The sequence below is a fragment of the Sphaeramia orbicularis genome, unplaced genomic scaffold (assembly GCF_902148855.1).
Source record: "Sphaeramia orbicularis unplaced genomic scaffold, fSphaOr1.1, whole genome shotgun sequence".
Classification (NCBI taxonomy): Eukaryota; Metazoa; Chordata; class Actinopteri; order Kurtiformes; family Apogonidae; genus Sphaeramia; species Sphaeramia orbicularis.
Genome location: NW_021941574.1, coordinates 260,622 through 281,677, shown reverse-complemented (window position 1 = coordinate 281,677; position 21,056 = coordinate 260,622). Strand labels below are relative to the sequence as shown.

General features: G+C 41.2%; 1 protein-coding gene across 3 annotated transcripts in view; it reads right to left on the bottom strand.

The window, feature by feature from the left end:
• Positions 1-3,795: 3,795 nt before the first annotated feature.
• Positions 3,796-21,056, bottom strand: part of LOC115416215 (neurofibromin) — a 205,312-nt gene continuing 188,051 nt past the window's right edge. For all 3 annotated transcript variants that reach the window (XM_030129958.1, XM_030129960.1, XM_030129959.1), the window contains 4 exons: positions 17,837-17,979; positions 11,727-11,773; positions 8,639-8,855; positions 3,796-6,677 (listed from right to left, as the gene is read on the bottom strand). In XM_030129958.1, the coding sequence (XP_029985818.1) occupies positions 6,535-6,677; positions 8,639-8,855; positions 11,727-11,773; positions 17,837-17,979 (550 nt within the window). In that variant the 3' untranslated portion in view covers positions 3,796-6,534. The remainder of the gene's footprint in view (positions 6,678-8,638; positions 8,856-11,726; positions 11,774-17,836; positions 17,980-21,056) is intronic.

Below are 21,056 nucleotides of genomic sequence, written 5' to 3'. Positions count from 1 at the left end.
CTGGAACTAGTGATGTTTGCCATATTGATCATTGTGGTAATTATTTAGTTGCTGAAATGAAAGACTTTGATTGCTTCCAAAAACCCCTGATTCCATCCTCAGATGAGCGGTTTGGTCCACAACCCAACGGTGTTTGACTTCATGTCACAGAGGAGGAAAGAAAACCTCCTGACATTAGACTGAATCTGGGCTCTGAAACAGCTGATTTACCAGTCCACCACAAAACGATGGCTGTAGTTGTAAATTATTTCCCTGATCCCCATAACCCCCCGACTGCAGCCTCAGCACCTTACCCCCCCCCCCCCCCCCCCCCGCCGAGAAGGAAACCCTGCGTCAGACCTGACAGTATATGATTGAACATGTTTATCACATACATGAAATAATCAGGAACGAACCATGTGTCTGACACTTATGTCAAAACATGGAGGTATTTCAGATCATTCTCCTCAGATCAGAACTGTTTAACTCACACACAAATGGACAAAAGTCTGTGGACGCGTTGAATCCAGGTGTTTCTGTTCTAACAGGGGTCTGGGATCCAAAACAATAAGGACTAATGTCAGAATAGAGTTTTATATTGTGGGATAAATATCTTATTATTAATATTGATGTTTCTGTGTCCGATCCTCATGAACTGGACACCTGACAGCTGGAGACATGTGTCCACATATTTATGTCCATAGAGTTTAGAAACTTCAATTTTCACTATAGTTTAATGGTAGATTTTTCTTCCTCAGTCAGATGTGATGACAGTAGATGGTTAGATGAGGAAGAAAATTATTACTTACGGTCAGAGCAGAAAAAATATTAGAGACATTTAGAAGAAGAACATTTCAAATCCGAATCATTGATTTAAAAAAAAAAAAAAAATCAAAATTGAGAGAAATTATGTCAAAATCTGTGAGTCATTTTGGAAACAAAGATAACAATTTAACCCAAACTAACCAATGTAGTGATATCTATCCCATAATATAAAACTATACTCTGACATTAGTCCAGATTGTTTTGGATCCCAGATCCCTGTTAGAACAGAAACGCCTGGATTCAACATGTCCACATACTTTTGTCCACATAGTGGATGAGTTAGATAATTATGAGGATAACAATATATGTTTTCATTTCATGTATGGAAATACGATATTTGTTCAGTATTTGTATATTTGTTTGGTACTGTGTCAGCGTTCGTGGTTCAGTGTCTGACAGTGACATCAAGTCCTGGTTTCATGTTTTTTTTTTTCTTTTTTGTGGTAAGTACAACTGCCGTCAAATTTATAGGAAAGAACCGGTCCATTTGTAGAACCAGAATGAACTCCTCTAAAGTTCAGATCATGGCTTTTACTTTTCCAGACTCTTCTGTCCATCCCACTCATTGTCCTTCGTCTCCACAGGACGTTCCACAGATGGATTCTCTGTTCTTTCAGGTTTTGTTTGGTCTGTATGTGGTCTGATCTGGTTTTGGTGGTTTAGTCTGTATGTGGTCTGATCTGGTTTTGGTGGTTTAGTCTGTATGTGGTCTGATCTGGTTTTGGTGGTTTAGTCTGTATGTGGTCTGATCTGGTTTTGGTGGTCTGATCTGGTTTTGGTGGTTTAGTCTGTATGTGGTCTGATCTGGTTTTGGTGGTCTGATCTGGTTTTGGTGGTTTAGTCTGTATGTGGTCTGATCTGGTTTTGGTGGTCTGATCTGGTTTTGGTGGTTTAGTCTGTATGTGGTCTGATCTGGTTTTGGTGGTCTGATCTGGTTTTGGTGGTTTAGTCTGTATGTGATCTGATCTGGTTTTGGTGGTTTAGTCTGTATGTGGTCTGATCTGGTTTTGGTGGTTTAGTCTGTATGTGATCTGATCTGGTTTTGGTGGTTTAGTCTGTATGTGGTCTGATCTGGTTTTGGTGGTTTAGTCTGTATGTGGTCTGATCTGGTTTTGGTGGTTCTGGTGGGTCCTTCTTCTGGTCTCTATCATCACTTTGGTCTTCCTGAACTCACTAATATTGCACCAAGTAGTTGAACTGGCCACATCTAACGTTTGGATCGGCACTGAAAATGTAGAGAGCTTATCAATATGACTGCATACTGATCAAACTGTTGGTATTGGCAGATATTAGTCTGCTTTGACTTTTTTAAAAAATTACAGGTCTTTAAAATACAATTACACCTGGATATGTTTTATGGTAAGAATACGGTTCAGGTTTTGATGTAATGATGAATTACTTTGGGTTTGATTTTCAGTGATTCAGATTTATACATGATTCAGGTTTTATTCGTTGGATTGAGATGTTGAGTTCAACAGGATTCATGTATAATCAGCTTCTTCCTGCTCCAAACTATCACCCAACTCAGAACACATGCAAATTAAGGACGATCTGATTAGGGAATCATTCAAATATTAGTTTGGATGTTCAATACCTGGGCAGACGGCCACATTATTGGTCTTTGTAGTTATTATTTTCTCTTTTGTGCCAAGAAAACAAATAAATATTCATTATAAAAAGGAAAGTCTTTAAGGCCTTCATCACACACTCTTTAAATAAAAACATGTTCAAACATACATGAAACAACCATGAAAACAATAAGAGATGACTTCTGCGTGTCACCGTGGGCTGATACGTCTGTACGTCCCTACAGAAAATGTCACTTATCTAGACCTTTTACATCAGGGGTGTCAAACTCGGAACCTCGAGGGCCGGTATCCTGCATGTTTTAGATGTTTCCCTCTTCCAACACACCTGATTCAAATGATCAGCCTGTCATCCAGCTCTGCAGAAGCCTCATAACGACCGTCAGGTGTGCTGGAAGTGGGAAACATCTAAAACATGCAGGATACCGGCCCTCGAGGTTCTGAGTTTGACACCCCTGCTTTACATGTTCACCTTAAAAGAGAACAGTAAGAGAACGGCCAAATGTCCGGTAGCTTTCAGCGCCACAGAATGGGATCAAACCTTGTTGGAATTCCTACACGGTTCAGAAAACTTCAAAGACCAAACCTGTGTACTAACAACATCTGTCTGCACCTCATCCACAGTGGTGATGAACACGGACAAAATGACCAAAACATGTCTGTGTTCAGGGCTTTTTCCAAAACCACACCTGTGTTTCATGGTAAAAGGTGTGGAGTTGTGCCACAGCCACATGTACAGTCGCGGAACAAATTATTAGACCACCCTTGTTTTCTTCAGTTTCTTGTTCATTTTAATGCCTGGTCCAAATAAAGGTCCATCTGTTTGGACAAATAGAATGAGAACAACACAAACAGCTCATAGTAGTTTAATTTCAGAGCTGATATTTATCCATTTAACATGTTTTCTTGATAAAAACCAAAATCCCTTCAGTTCTTCCATCAGTATCTGTGTCATTGTACTGACAAAAACAGTGCTTCCATGTTTTCTTTTGTCTGTTTTAGTCACATGACACACACAGGAGTTGGGACTGGATTGTATAGGCATTGTTTTGGATGACTGTGGATGGTCGAATAATTTTTTCTGTGACTGCATGAACCAGCTGGCACATCGGAGGCGGTGTGTGGAGAATATGGACAACCTTTAACACTTTTGTCCAATTTAAGTCTTTCTGAATCAGGCTGTGTAAACATGAAGCCGTCACTGTGTCTGCATCGACACTTGGACTTCTGGGAAAGCAGAAAACCTCTTGTTTTCAGCAGTTTGTAAATGATGTCCTTCATTCAAATGAATACATTTTTTTTTTTTTTTACCATACGTGGACGAGCTCCAGCCCAATTATCTCATGGGAATGACTTATTATCTTGTACAGACAAGATACATGTGCCTGAGGTTGATAACTTTTTTTGTGTTTCTTTTATAAAATCTTGTTCCCACAAGATTAAATGTAAGCTCAAGATAGAAAATATTCACTTTCATGGCTCTCCAGTATGTGTGGGATTTGGGTTAAATGAGCCGATGAATCAAACTTGGGTGAAAAAAATCTATGAAAAAAAATGTGTCACCAGATTTTTAAATGAAACAGTGTTTCAAACTGCACAGAATTTTTCTGCAATGAAATTATGTTTTTAATCTATTTTTGTCCCTAATTTCATCTCAACACCATTTTTTTTCATATTAATCCTTTAAGCGCCAAAGTTGCAATATTACGACATGCAACAAACCTCAATGAAACAGACAGACTTTTGAAATCTTCATATCAAAACCAAATATTAGGAAAAAAAAAAATTCTGGCGGTCAAAGAGTTAACACTTAACCAACATCTAGAAATTCAGAATCAAGAATTGAAGTCCAAATAAATGAGGAAATAAATGATGTTGCTAAAACTTAGATTTCCAAAAATAAATAAATAATAATACAAATAAAAGTGAAAGAGTGAATGAATAAAATAACTGTTTGAAATTCAAAGGCTTTTAAATGTCAAGATTTGTTCAGACCGATGTACTTCTGCTGAATTCTCCCATCATGCAGTGCAGTCAACAGAGCCAGCTTCTGGATCTACACAACCTGGACCAGGTCTGATCTGGACCAGGTCTGAGACACCAACCCCGTGGACACAGGCCAGATCTGGGACCCCAGCGTCCCTGATACCAGTGTTTGGACTCTGTTTAAACCTTTAAAACTCAGAAACCTAAAACTCCTGTCCTACACCACGTCTCCGTCTCTGGGACCAGAGTCTTCGGTTAAACTGTGTCAACCATCGCTAAGATATATTTGATTAATTTCCTCTTTTCTTGATTATATTTTGGTCTTTGGTTTCACGTTGTGTAAACCTACTATTTTTGGAGATTACTGACTTTACATATAATCATCAGATGTCTCCGATTGCATTTTCTTTCCATCTCTGTGACATTAAACTCACCATCTTGACAAAACATCATTGAACGTCATCGAGGCTTTGTGAAAACAGCCTGTTCTCCCCAATAACATGACAAAACGAGTCGAAAAGGAGCCGTGTTTATGCACCGAATGAATGAAGGACTGGGTCAAGTGACATCGCCCAAACAGAGGACATCCTTAGAAGGAGGCGGTCGGTCCAACAAACCCTGGTGTGAAGCCAGGGTTGGAGCTCAGAGCCGTCTGGGACGAACACAGAAACCGAACCATGTGACTGAAGGTCACCTGACAAGACGACTGTGTGGAGTCTGACTGAAGACAAACACCAGGAAGAATGTTCCAATAAAAAAATCGGACTCAAAGCTCTGAGCTGTGGCAGCGTCAGCACCGCCTCAGGGATGGACCGTCAGCGCTTCAGTGGGTTTTTCCTTTAAGGACACACGAGTCCCACCTGTGACGGACGCGAGTTCAGCTCCGACCGTCTGCGTACGATGGGTTCAATGTGGAAATCACATCAATCTCCTGACGTTGTTTCTGTTTGTTACCAGCAACTAAAGAGTCAATGAGTGTTCCCTGTGTTGGCCGTACAAAGAAAACAGGTGGTTGACTATGGAGCTGAGGATTATTGCCTTTTACACAATTTTCCTTGTCACTGTGTAAACAAATTAAAATGCTGGGGGAAAAAAAGAAAAAAAAAAAACGAACGACAAAAAAAAAAAAAATCTGCAAAATAGACGCCAAACGCAGAAAAAGAAAAGAAAACAAAAAGCTATTTACAAAGTTGCGCTTTCCCCTAGTGTTCTGCAATCTTCACGTTCATACATTGAAAGTGTTTGAAAAGAAAAAGATTTTTGGAAAGTGTCTGAAAAGAATTTGTAGCACTATCTAGCTGTACAGGATAAATACTTTCAGGCAACAGGGTATATGGATGATTGTAATATTTGACGATCATTGAAGGCCGGGCGCGACGCAGCTCGACTGAACTGGTGATGATATGGACGGCACGCCTCCATAATTAGTACCTGTTCTTTGTCCTCAGCAAGGTTGGACTTTTTACTTTACAAATTGTACACACTGAAAAACCCTGACAAAGGCACACCATGGAGAAAACGTCAACATCTAAATTAGCACTAAGGACTAGTTCTACAGAATCTGTCTATGTCACATATGTACAGGGCTGGGGAGACGGGACACCCCCACCACGGCCGCTGTGGTTGTGGTCCGTCACCGGCTGAGGGGACACGGGAGCGTTTAAGGCCGAGGGACTGGCTGTTCCGAGAAAAGACGGGGAGAGGGGGCGGGGCTAAGGATCAGGCCGGTCTGAATGTCCTTTCTGGATCCTTCTGTCCTCTGTGGAAACAGTCCGAGAACTGAGAACTGGGATCAGGTCCCATCAGGGTCCTTTCTCCTGTTCTCCGTGACACTGCCCCCAAACTCTGAAGAAGAAGAAGAAGAGCTTAAATATCCACACGCTTCTCCTCTCCTCCTCCGCTGCAGCCCGTCTCAAACTAAAAGATTTTTTTTTTTGTTTTTAAATCTCAAGCATCACAGAATTCAAGTTTGCCCTTATTAATATGTCTCCTTAAACACAAAAGCACGTCTTCTCCTGCCAAATCAACAGAATGAGGAGGAAATAAAAGGAGTCAGAAGTGGAGTGCAGCATGAGGCCTGGCTGGATGCAGAAGGGGAGGGGGTGGGGGGGGTCAGGAGGAGGCGGAGGAGGAGGAAGGCGTGGGGCGTCCGCTGGGATCAGACGATCTTCTTGATGCTGGGTCTCTTGAAGCTGCCGGCGCTGCGCTGCTTCTGGACCTGACTGGCTGAACCGTGGCGAGTGCGCCCCCCGCTGGACAGAGCGGAGCTGGGGGACAGCTGCACGTTCTCCTTATCCACACCTGCAGGACGTGGACACGCAAAGGGACAGCAGTCAGGACAGCAGTCCACATGAGAGGAGCAGAAGAGAGGAAGAAGAAAGAAGAAAACAGAAGAAATGAAAGGGCTTCATCAGCAGATCTGTGGGCTCAGACCAAACACAAGGAAGGAAAACACAACAGGGAACACAAGGAAAACACTACAGGGAACACAAAGAAGGAAAACACAACAGGGAACACAAGGAAGGAAAACACAACAGGGAACACAAAGAAGGAAAACACAACAGGGAACACAAGGAAGGAAAACACAACAGGGAACACAAGGAAAACACTACAGGGAACACAAAGAAGGAAAACACAACAGGGAACACAAGGAAAACACTACAGGGAACACAAAGAAGGAAAACACAACAGGGAACACAAAGAAGGAAAACACAACAGGGAACACAAGGAAGGAAAACACAACAGGGAACACAAAGAAGGAAAACACAACAGGGAACACAAAGAAGGAAAACACAACAGGGAACACAAAGAAGGAAAACACAACAGGGAACACAAGGAAGGAAAACACAACACGGAACACAAGGAAGGAAAACACAACAGGGAACACAAAGAAGGAAAACACAACAGGGAACACAAGGAAGGAAAACACAACAGGGAACACAAAGAAGGAAAACACAACAGGGAACACAAAGAAGGAAAACACAACAGGGAACACAAGGAAGGAAAACACAACAGGGAACACAAGGAAGGAAAACACAACAGGGAACACAAGGAAGGAAAACACAACAGGGAACACAAAGAAGGAAAACACAACAGGGAACACAAAGAAGGAAAACACAACAGGGAACACAAGGAAGGAAAACACAACACGGAACACAAGGAAGGAAAACACAACAGGGAACACAAAGAAGGAAAACACAACAGGGAACACAAAGAAGGAAAACACAACAGGGAACACAAAGATGGAAAACACAACAGGGAACACAAGGAAGGAAAACACAACAGGGAACACAAAGAAGGAAAACACAACAGGGAACACAAAGATGGAAAACACAACAGGGAACACAAGGAAGGAAAACACAACAGGGAACATGACTTTCATTTGAAAACACACAAGTGTAACGGCTGTCTTTAATCCTCCTGGTCATAAACGGCAGATCAGACTTCATCTTCCAGTGTGTCTTTGTTAAAAGTGACACACCACTTGTTTCACTTGTTTGTCTGTGGGGCTGAAAGAGCAGCAGCTCCTTCTCATCTGTTTTCTTATCAGTTATAATCTTACTAATATGAGTCATCCTTAATAAGAGTTAAATCAAATAATTTAAATATACATCTGTCATTAATGACCACGTTTTCACAACACAAACTAAAAGAAATAAAATAAAATAGTGAATTAACTTTCATTTTAAAATTACACAAAAAAAGGATTTATGTGATTCCTGGTCAGAAACAGCAGACATATTTAAGAGTCGAATTATACGATTATAACATCTATATTATAAAAACCAAGTGGCGTGTGTGTGTGTCTGTGTGTGTGTATAGGTGTGTGTGTATGTATGTGTGTGTGTGTATGTGTGTGTATGTATGTATGTGTGTATGTGTGTGTGTATGTATGTGTGTGTGTGTACGTATGTGTGTGTGTATATGTATGTATGTGTGTATATGTATGTATGTATGTATGTGCGTGTGTGTGTATGTGTATGTGCGTGTGTGTGTATGTGTATGTATGTGTGTGTGTGTGTGTGTATGTGTATGTATGTATGCGTGTGTGTGTGTGTGTATGTATGTGTGTGTGTGTGTGTGTGTGTGTGTGTGTGTGTGTGTGTGTATGTATGTATGTATGTATGTGTGTGTGTATGTATGTGTGTGTGTGTGTGTGTATGTATGTATGTATGTATGTATGTATGTATGTATGTATGTATGTGTGTGTGTGTGTGTGTGTGTGTGTGTGTGTGTGTGTGTGTGTGTGTGTGTGCTCAGACCTGGTGAGTGCTGTGACGTTGCCAGTGAGGTCATGGAGTTGGACAGGTTCAGATTGGCAGTGATGCTGAGCTGGCTCTGGCTGGTGGGGGGGTAAGGGGAGGTGGGCGTCCTCAGCTGCTCCTCCCCTCGCTCCTCGTCAGCCGCCGGCAGGTAGCTGTCAATCAGCGCCTCCAGGAACTTGACAATCAGCTCGGCATAGTCTGGGATCTGGGTTTGCTGGATGTGAAATGAAAACAAGATGTAATTTATTGTTTCACTGTTTAATCTGATGTCGCCATCAAATGCTTCTGGGTAGTTGGTGTTACAGCAAACACCCTTTATTTTCTGTTACCTTTAGTTCAGTTTGTGTCACTGTCGTATGGATATTCACCCACCAGTTACAACATAAAAGTAATTACTGATCAAACCTCCAACAATGACCGACTGGACAGATGTTGTGGATAGTGCTAAAAAATTACCAATTTACCATGAATACAGACAACTGACAATTACAGATTTTTTCTCCACGAACCCAAGACAAAACAAGGAATAATTTTTGTTACTGAAACTGTTTACCGTACATGAGCAATGTGAATAAAACGTTAATAAAATGAAATAAAATAAAAAAAAGCAGTAACATTTGAAAAATGTTGCGTAATATTTATCACAAAATAATAATGGATTGGATTTATTTAGCGCTTTTCTAGAGACCCAAAGTGCTTTACATTTTTGACCCATTATTCATTTGCTCTCACATCCTCCCTCTGGTGGGGGTAAACTACATTTGTATCCACAGCTGCCCAGGGGGGGGGCAGACTGACAGAAGTGTGGCTGCCATTTTGCGCCTACAGCCCCTCTGACCACCACCAATCATTCATACACCAGTGTGGGTGGCACTGGAGGCAGGGAGGGTGAAGTGTCCCGCCCAAGGACACAACGGACTGACTAGGACAGAGCGGGATTCAAACCGCCAACCCTTCGGGTATTGGATGACCCGCTCTACCACGGCTGCCTATATACACAGTGATGCACTATATAAAATAGTGCATCACTGTGAGATAATCAACACATTAATTAAAATCAGATTATTATTGAATCATTTCAACCCACTGCCCGGTTCCTATTTTGTGACAATTATTATTATTATTATTATTATTATTATTATTATTAATAACGGTGGCCGACAAGGGCCAAACACATTGCAATGGCCCAATGCGTCTCAGTTAGAGAAAACAGCTCAAACACAGTCTGAACAAGATACAAAAAGAGGAACGTGGCGTAAATGGAAAAAATCGGACCAATGGTCCTGTATCTTAGCAGCCAAATTCAAAGCTTAGGTAAATGTATCCAGATGCCATTTATTCTCCCCCAGTTCTGTGTATTTATTGTATTACAGAAATATCCCATGTTTTGGTCATATTCAATCAGATCTGTAAAAAATTCAAATTCACACTTGATCTCATTGATACTGATTTATTGGATCAATCCACTTCCTATCTGTTAGAATGGGAAAATGTTTCAAAGTGGCACCAAATCCAGAATCAGATCCAGATCGAAATAATTTCAGTCCCTTGTGTTGCCATCATCATACAGAAGCTGTAGACCAAGTCTGAAGTCAATCAGAACTGGAGTTTAGGAGAAGAAGACGACTGAAATGTTTTCCCCATAAGAGCCCATGTTAAATTTTGTGTCAGTTCCAGATCCAGAAGAAGATCCTGATCAGCATGTGGACATTCTGTTTGGGTCATCTCCCCATCAGGGCTGGACTGGAGACATTTACACTGGAGATCATTTAGATTTACTGAGTTATTGCATCCATCCACTTCCTATCGCTTATAATGGGGACATTTTTCAAAGTGGCACCGAATCCTGAATCAGATCCAGATCCAAATTATTTCACTAACTTTTGTTGACATCATCATAAAGAAGCTGTAGACCAAGTTTGAAGTCAATCGGAATTGTAGTTTCGGAGAAGAAGACGATTGAAAGTTTTGTAACGGAAGACAGATGACGGCAGACGACGCTGACGGACGCCGCATGACGATGATAGCTAATGCCCTGTCGGCCGCTAAGATAAGAATGTGCCACAAGAAACAAAAACACATGCATAATCATCAAATGTTCTGCAAATAAAGAAACGATGCAAACCAAGAAAACATCTGGAAACAAAACCGCTGCAGAATCATTAGTCAGACCAACAGAAGTGCTCCAAACCTGCAGGGGGCGCTGTCAGCAGAACAGACACAGAGACGGAGAACAGCTGACTGACAGGGTTTAAACTACAGTGGGAACAAACTGAAGCTACGGTTTTCTTAGATTCTATTGCACACTAGTGTGTTGTCTGTAAACGCTGCCCCCTACAGGTCTGGAGCACTTCCGTTGTAGTAACTGGTTCTGCAGCGTTTTTTGTTTGCAGATGTTTTCTTGGTTTGCATCGTTTCTTTATTTGCAAAACATTTGATAATTATGCATGTGTTTTTGTTTCCTGTGGTGCATTTTTTCATTTGCACCATGTTCCTCTTTTTGCACCTGGTTCAGACTGTGTTTGTGAAGTTGCATCGTTTCTGGACTTGCAGCTGTTTTCTCCGACTGAGACGCACTGGGCTGTTGGAATGTGTTCGGCCCTTGTCGGCCACCGTAGTTATTATCATTAAGTATGGACAGAATAAGTTTTTCACAAAATCTATAGGCTGATAAATGGGAAAGATGGATAGTGTTTGTGGCCACATGAGATAATATCAGATCTGGAACATGCAACGGCTGCACATTTGAAAAATGATAAAGTATAAACGACATCACTTCTTGTATATGCTGCATATCTCTATCCATTTAGTGTATTTGTATACCAGGGCTAGGTAATAGCCTTGCACTAATTTGCTGCGTCTCCTTCAGTGATGTGCAGTTACTGTACTAACAGCCCCCCCCCCCCACCCCCACCCATAGCTGTTGTGTGTGTTTGGACTTCTCTGGGCCTGATGCTTCATAAATCTCCACAGCCATTGGCAGACTGGCAGCACAGCTGTCATGTAACTGCTTCGTAAGCTGAAAGTGCCCAGAACAGCGGCAGCCAAAGATGAAAATATGACAGGAGGAAAGAATGGTTCGTACCTTGGAGAAGGGTCCGGCAAACCGCCAAAGTCCATTAAAGCCAAAGCCTGTGAAATGACACGCAGGCAGAAAAGAGACAAGGAGGAGAGGGAGGAAAAGGTGAAAACACACAACACTAGGAATGTCTGCTCTTCACTGTGTACACTCTCCACAATATGCAACGCAGATTCACTGCATTTCATGGTTTCTACACAATCCAGGCGTTGCTCTTTCATCAGCTGTCACATTTAGAATGAGCTGCAGCTTTTTGACACTTATTCATCATGCAGTCCTGTCAAAACACTCCTGCAGTAGAATTAACCCATAAAGACCCAGCGCTACTTATGTCACAGTTCTCAAATGAATTTCTCTCTATATTGAACCTTTTTTAAGTGATTTATTACCATTAATTGTAATATTATCCTCAATATTTTGCATTTTTTCAGTGAAAATCTGGTATTTTCCTGTATTTAATTTACTGATCATGGAGATGTTCATAAAAGCTCAGATTAAAGTTGAGGGTTATTACACCAGAAACAGAGAAAACTGAAGAAAAACTGACTTTTCAAGCGAAGATATGATTAACTGAACATAAACCCAGTGTGTCCATCCACTGTCATTGATCCAACTCCATGGGTTTTACTGGTGAATCAATGTTGTAGAAGATGATTGTGTTTCCATGGTAACTACAAAGCCTCTGAATGTCCAAATATGGTCATATCTGATGACCATGAAAAGATGAAGAACTGTATTTGACACCAATTATTGACATGGATTGATAGGATCAACAGGTGTTAAACAGTTTAGATCAGTAGATGCTTTGGATGTTTGGGTCTTTATGGATTAAATATGTGTCTGTTGTTCAAAGTGGGTTTCTGACTTCAAGTTCCTGACTTTGGCTGGATTTTTGACATGACAAAAGGCTGACCTTGAGCTGAGTCATTAATTATATCAGCTAATAAAATAAATGAAACAATTTGTCAAAACAGTCGCACATAAAACACATCCTTTTTGGCTGGTACTTAAAAATGATTTCATCCTCATCTTCATGCTTTATTACATTTAACTGTAAAATCTGAAACACAGGGGAACCATACCCACATATTCTGGACGTGTCCTAACATCAGACCTTTCTGGGATGAGATATCTGCTGCTGTGAACACAGTTTTCAACCAAACATTTTCTAAAGATTTAAAGTTTGCTATTTTAGGTGTAATCCCAGAAAATTTAGAGGTATAAAAATGAAAATACCTTATGAATTTTACTAACGCAGCCATTAAATGCATCACTATCAAGTGGTTGAAACCTGAACCTCCCACATAAAACATTTGGATTGAGAAAGTGATGGAACTCTATCAGATGGAGCAGATTACAAATGGACTTGGAATTCAGGGAGAGATATTTACAAAGAGATGGAGTCCCATGATTAAGCTTTGAATGCAATAAGCATTCAGAAGTGGTCGTAAACATGTGTGTTTTTTTGTCATTCAAGTCTCATTTGTGATTAACTTATCAATATCTACTGCAGATGTCCTTTTTTTTCTTTCATGTGCGCCATATGGGGATGTTTGATTGGATATGTTAATGTATGTAAAATGTCTTGTATATTTGAACGAGAAAAACTAAATAAAAATTAAGTTTGGAAAAAAAAAGTAAAACACTGAAATGTTTTAACTAGAGACGTTATTGTATGTGTGATTGTTGCCTGGACTATTGAATAATTGTGTATTAATTAAATGTGTACGTGTTTTATTATGATGATGATGATGATGATTATCATGATTATTATTATATTATTATTATGACGATGATGATGATGATGATGATTATTATTATTATTATTATTATTATTATTATAATATGCTCTACTTCGGTTTTGTCAATGAAGTAAATTTAAAAAAGGCAATGAATAATGAAAAAATTGAACTGCACACAGATTATGTGTAAATCTGTAATGTTCTGTAATGATCTGTAAAATTAGGTCACTTGATTCCAACATAAAACCACAATTTTGTGTTGAAATAAAAGTTGCTTTTGCACATAGATGGAAGTGTGGTACAATGCTGTACACGTACAATATCTACATGTCTGGCACAACACTTTCTTAAACATGCTTTGGTTTGGATATGACATGAATATAGTGTATATTTACTTCCATTTTCCTGTTTGTACATGTGCAAATCTTGTATTTTTTTCTGCTTTATTAGTGTATTCTATTTATGTTAAATGTATGTTATTCCATTTAACATAGATTTAACATATCTCCTCAGTGTCCAGCCAGGGTCATATCTGTACCGTTTCTTGGTTGGTTGACATGCTTGTATTTATTCTGTATATATATTTACACTTTTTTTTCTTTTAAACTTTTGCATTACGCACCACAAGAGAGTTGTCTCTTTTAATTTTGTCGCACATATACGTATACAGTACAGGCCAAAAGTTTGGACACACCTTCTCATTCTGTGCATTTTCTTTATTTTCATGACTATTTTCATTGTAGATTCTCACTGAAGGCATCAAAACTATGAATGAACACATGTGGAATTATGTACTTAACAAAAAAGTGTGAAATAACTGAAAACATCTCTTATATTCTAGTTTCTTCAAAGTATCCACCCTTAGCTCTGATGACTGCCTTGCACACTCTTGGCATTCTCTTGATGAGCTTCCAGAGGTAGTCACCTGAAATGGTTTCCTAACAGTCTTGAAGAAGTTCCCACAGATGCTTAGCACTTGTTGGCCCTTTTGCCTTCACTCTGCGGTCCAGCTCACCCCAAACCATCTCGATCGGGTTCAGGTCCGGTGACTGTGGAGGCCAGGTCATCTGGCGCAGCACTCCATCACTCTCCTTCTTGGTCAAATATCCCTCACACAGCCTGGAGGTGTGTTTGGGGTCATTGTCCTGTTGAAACATAAATGATGGTCCAACTAAACGCAGACCGGATGGAATGGCATGTCACTTCAGGATGCTGTGGTAGCCATGCTGATTCAGGTTGCCTTCAATCTTGAATAAATCCCCAACAGCGTCACCAGCAAAGCACCCCCACACCATCACACCTCCCCCTCCATGCTTCACGGTGGGAACCAGGCATGTAGCATCCATCCGTTCACCTTTTCTGCGTTGGATCCAAAGATCTGAAATTTGGACTCATCAGACCAAAGCACAGATTTCCACTGGTCTAATGTCCATTCCTTGGGTTTCTTGGCCCAAATAAATCTCTTGTGTTTGTTGCCTCTCCTGAGCAGTGGTTTCCTAGCAGCTGTTTGACCATGAAGGCCTGATTCACGCAGTCTCCTCTTAACAGTTGTTGTAGAGATGTGTCTGCTGCTAGAGCTCTGTGTGGTATTCATCTGGGGCCTCATGTATAAAGCGTGCGTACGCATAAAAACCTGGCGTACACCCTTTTCCACGCTCACGTTCAGATGTATAAAGAGTGAAGTGACCGTGGAAATGTGCGGTCCTTCACGCCAAGTCCACAGCTGGCGTACGCACGTTTCTAGTGCTTTGGAACCATTGGCGACACTTAGAGGTGACACGGGGAAACTGTTAGTAATGCGAAAAAGGTCATTCCTCCGATTGATGTGCACATCGGAGATACACAGAAGAACAATGAACACACCGGCATGAGATCCTACTGTCAGAGCAGCACATCAACCAACAGAACCAGAACCAGAACCAATTAGGCCCTGTATCCATCAATGCCAATCCTGCCCGGATGGACATTCAGCAACAGTAAAGAGACAAGGACATAAAATTCATAGGTTGATAAATATAGTGTTCATGTCTGTGAGAACATTTTTTAGTCCGTCCAGTCGCTCATTGACTCCGCCGATTGTCCTCTCAATGTCCTAATGTGACTCGGGTCAGTACAGACCCATGCCGGTCGGACGGGCATCAGCGGTGGGCTGTGGCGGACCGGAGGACCGGCTAACACTGGGGAGTCAACAGGAGCCTCTGTGACAGGAGGATGATACTGGGTCTGACTGTCTTCTGTCTCGTTGGAAAATAATAAATTGAGTGATTAAACATGAGTCAAAGTCATTGATTTCCTTTGATTTCCTGACATGATCACACATGAACCTTTATCTAGTTTGGCTGTGATCAGACTGTGTATGACCCATAGAATGAACTCATGTGTGACTGACACTAATACTAAATATATATTTACCTTGGGGCTGATCCGCATCAGTCCTGTAAGAAAAGTGTCACAATATCGGCGACTCTTTCCTCAAACAGTCTCAGTTCGTCTCTTTTCTTCTTCCGCCTGTTTCGGCCTCTGCTTCGCGTCCACCTTGATGTCATCGTCTGATCCTGCAGACAGAGGAATCCCAGAGGGAACCCCACCTGCAGACCCCGTTTATGCTGATTTGCATATTTAAATATGGGCGTGGAGAGGGAGGAGTCAGGCACTCCAACATATGCGCTCAATTCCACGCTGATTGGGATGTATAAAGGAAATGTACTTGGATTCGGGCGTACGCACAGTTTTATACATCTGGATTTTTTTGTGCGTTTGGACTTTTCTGGATTTGGGCGTACGGCAGGTTTCAGTATGAAATCCACGCAAGTCTTTGTACATGAGGCCCCAGGTCTCTAATCTGAGCTGCTGTTAATTTGCGATTTCTGAGGCTGGTGACTCAGATGAACTTATCTTCAGCATCAGAGGTGACTCTTGGTCTTCCTTTCCTGGGGCGGTCCTCATGTGAGCCAGTTTGGTTGGAGCGCTTGATGGTTTTTGCTACTGCACTTGGGGACACATTCAAAGTTTTTGAAATTTTCTAGACTGACTGACCTTCATTTCTTAAAGTAATGATGGCCACTCGTTTGTCTTTACTTAGCTGATTGGTTCTCGCCATAATATGCATTCTAACAGTTGTCCAATAGGGCTGTCAGCTGTGCATCAACCTGACTTCTGCACAACACAACTGATGGTCCCAACCCCATCAATAAGGCAAGAAATTCCACTAAGTAACCCTGACAAGGCACAGCTATGAAGTGGAAACCATTTCAGGTGACTACCTCTGGAAGCTCATCAAGAGAATGCCAAGGGTGTGCAAGGCAGTCATCAGAGCTAAGGGTGGCTACTTTGAAGAAACTAGAATATAAGAGATGTTTTCAGTTATTTCACACTTTTTTGTTAAGTACATAATTCCACATGTGTTCATTCATAGTTTTGATGCCTTCAGTGAGAATCTACAATGTAAATAGTCATGAAAATAAAGAAAATGCGAAGAATGAGAAGGTGTGTCCAAACTTTTGGCCTGTACTGTATATAAGGACAATAAAGGCATTCTATTATTTATTGCTTTTATCTTTTCACTCTTATTTTCCTTTTTTGCCAGTGTTTTTTTCAAGTGTGTTTTTGTATGAAACTGAGCTATTGTGACCAAGTAATCTCCCTTGTGGATCAATAAAGTTTATCTAAGTCTAAGATAGCTTTAAAATAAAATAGTAAAAAGCTCTAAATAGCTTTTTTCTTCCTCTGCAGTTTTGGGAGCGCTACATGCCGTACCTGCTTCAGCCTTCATAAACAGTTATTAAAAGACTGGTTCTAATGGATCTGAAGCAAGTGTTGACAAATGGTACGTGAACTGAACCATGGATCACTGATTTTAGTTGGTATAAGGACTGGCTCAGATGTTTCACACCTGCACATCTGGTTCAGACGGGAAAAGTGCAAAAATCCAGATCAAATGAGGCAGGGGTGAAAGTGTTTGGACTCTCTGTAACATTATAAATGTGGACTTGTAGATGTAGAAATTTGACTTATTCTGACAAAACCATTCCAGGATGAATAAATGGCAACAGATTGAATTTTTATGGCAATTAAGGTCTCGCACATTCAGATTAAAGATGTTTATGGTGTCTAAAATATGTGTAATATTTACTTAGCTGAATTGAAAACATTCTAAGTTTAGGTTTCTTACAGTCAAATATGTAAATTATAACTTACAGTAAAATGCAAAGGAATCTAATGGCTGGGGCATTGGCCAGTCTGACAGAATGTGTTGGTGCAAACGCAGCCTGCCATGGCCTTCTCTGACCACCAGGCTGCGCCCTAACTGTATCTGAGCGCACTTCTGGACTCTGATCTCTGATTGGCCGAACAGGAGGCGTCAGCTGATATTACTTTGTAAGTAGGAGGGCTGGTACTGCGGGGGCGACTCCTCATGGTACACGACGCTCTGGACGATGCCGTGGACCGGGTTCAGGAGGTTGGTGTCCTGGCACATCGACAGCACAGTGTTGATCTTTGAATCCAGCAGGTTGTGGCTAAAAAAAAAACAAAAAAAAAAAAAAAACACAAATACATATAATTAAGTCCAACTACTGATTTTTTGACACAACTACCCATCTACTGTCATCACATCTGACTGAGGAAGAAAAATCTACCATTAAACTTTAAGGAAATGTTGATATTTATAAATTATATGGACATAAATATGTGGACACATCATGTCTACAACCTGGACTTGAACAGGGACAGGTCCAGTCTGAACAGGTGAGTCTAAAACCTGGACATGAACAGGGACAGGTCCAGTCTGAACAGGTGAGTCTAAAACCTGGACATGAACAGGGACAGGTCCAGTCTAAACAGGTGAGTCTAAAACCTGGACTTGAACAGGGTCAGGTCCAGTCTAAACAGGTGAGTCTAAAACCTGGACTTGAACAGGGTCAGGTCCAGTCTAAACAGGTGAGTCTAAAACCTGGACTTGAACAGGGACAGGTCCAGTCTGAACAGGTGAGTCTAAAACCTGGACTTGAACAGGGTCAGGTCCAGTCTAAACAGGTGAGTCTAAAACCTGGACTTGAACAGGGGCAGGTCCAGTCTGAACAGGTGAGTCTAAAACCTGGACTTGAACAGGGTCAGGTCCAATCTGAACAGGTGAGTCTAAAACCTGGACTTGAACAGGGTCAGGTCCAGTCTGAACAGGTGAGTCTAAAACCTGGACTTGAACAGGGTCAGGTCCAGTCTGAACAGGTGAGTCTAAAACCTGGACTTGAACAGGGTCAGGTCCAGTCTGAACAGGTGAGTCTAAAACCTGGACTTGAACAGGGTCAGGTCCAGTCTGAACAGGTGAGTCTAAAACCTGGACTTGAACAGGGTCAGGTCCAGTCTGAACAGGTGAGTCTAAAACCTGGACTTGAACAGGGTCAGGTCCAGTCTGAACAGGTGAGTCTAAAACCTGGACTTGAACAGGGTCAGGTCCAGTCTGAACAGGTGAGTCTAAAACCTGGACTTGAACAGGGTCAGGTCAGTGAGGACTCACACGTTAGAAGGCAGCGAGTTCCACAGTTTCGGTGCACGACGAGGCCAACGATATGAAAAAGTAACACACTTGGGTTTCACTGGACAGAAAAACGCAGTAAAAGCTGTCAGACTAATGGGGTTAAAGGTGTTTTAGGAACATTCGCTGGTGTGAGACGGACGGCTGGACCGTGTGGACAGTCGCCAGGGTCTGAAAAAAGTGACTACGCATCAGCAGTGTGCACTGTGGCTTTGACGAAACACATTTTTAGTGTCTAATTTTGGAGCCTACAACAGATGACTTGTGTTTTTAGACATGAAACTAAAGCCACCGCTACATTACATGTGTGTAAATATGTAGACTGACAGGAAGCCCATGACAGAAACACTGAAACACCAGCAGGGCGGCTGACTGACTCTGAAAGCAGTACATCAGATCGTTCTCATCATCTCTGCACTTTATGCATTGAATCAGCTGCACAAACACTGGAAATGGACTTCATGTCTTTGAGCACCTTTTTTTTTCTATAATTAATTTTTTTAATTTGGAAAGATACTTCACAACAGACAACTAAGTACATTTGTATCCCATGTCTGAAAAATCAACAATGGTAAAGCATGAAATTTAACATCCACACGTTCCAGAAAGTTCTCTGTTGAAAAAACAAAACAAAGTCAACTGTTTTTAAAGCAAGTCTCCCCCGTTTTACACACACATCTGGACACAGCATCTCCGATCCGATGTATTAAAGATACGTGTGTGGCATCTCGTGATGCGATACAATTCACACCCAAATCATGAGCAATGAAGCTCATTCTGATTGAAAGCATTCATTCTGGTAAAAGAATATGCAGTGCAATTCAGTGAGCTGGATTATATATTTATCAAATAAAAGCATGACTTTTCACAAACTGACTTTAGTTCAGTTTCAGAACACATGCCTCACATACAGTCACAGAAAAAGTTAGGACGGCCCCTTTAAATCTTTGTGTTCTTTACCTATAAATATCTGGGATTCAGATGTTTTTATAACAGTACTAAGATCTGGAGCACATAAACCAAACGAAATGAAACTAAAGAGATGCTTTTGAAAATATGTTGTTACATTCAGTCTATTTGGAGGAAAAGTTGGGACCCTTCTGTTCCTTATTCCTTCCAATGCCTCAAACACAGACTGAGTGAATCTGGTCAGGTCCAAACCAGTGGAAGGTCGAAGGCACAGAGGCTTTTTCAGATTCAATCTGTCAAATAATGAAGACAAGGGGGTCCTGACTTTTACCTCATAAATAAATTATTAATTAGAATTTATCTACACATTTTAAAAAGTATTTCTTTACTTTCATCTTTGTAGGTTTATTTTCTCCACATTGTAGTTCAAATAAAGATAAAAATCCCAGATATTTAGGTATGGAAAAAAAACTCGGGGGGGGGGGGGGGATCCAAAATTCTTGCTCCTTCGCTGAATAAACACAGTATTCATGGGCGGAGCTTAGACTATAGTGTGCAGTGTACACATCTGCGAAACCATGGTACACATTAACATGGGTCGACAGAAAGAAAAACTTTACCCAAATAAACAGCAACACTTTTAAATACAAGTAAAAATACATTCTATTGAACGGATTGAATTTTATTGATACAAACATTCAATAACCGGTGCATCTCCATATATTCCAAAATTTTCATTCACTTGCAGTTTCTCTACCGGTGCACTTGGATCACGCACGCACATGTTGGTGTTTGGGTACGTACCTGATATTCTTCCCATCCCTAGTGCACACGTCGAAAATACAGTTCAGAAGACGAATGAATGAAAAAATAAACGCTGTATCACTGACCTGACCCTGTTCAAGTCCAGGTTTTAGACTCACCTGTTCAGACTGGACCTGTCCCTGTTCAAGTCCAGGTTTCAGACTCACCTGTTCAGACTGGACCTGTCCCTGTTCAAGTCCAGGTTTTAGACTCACCTGTTCAGACTGGACCTGACCCTGTTCAAGTCCAGGTTTTAGACTCACCTGTTCAGACTGGACCTGTCCCTGTTCAAGTCCAGGTTTCAGACTCACCTGTTCAGACTGGACCTGTCCCTGTTCAAGTCTAGGT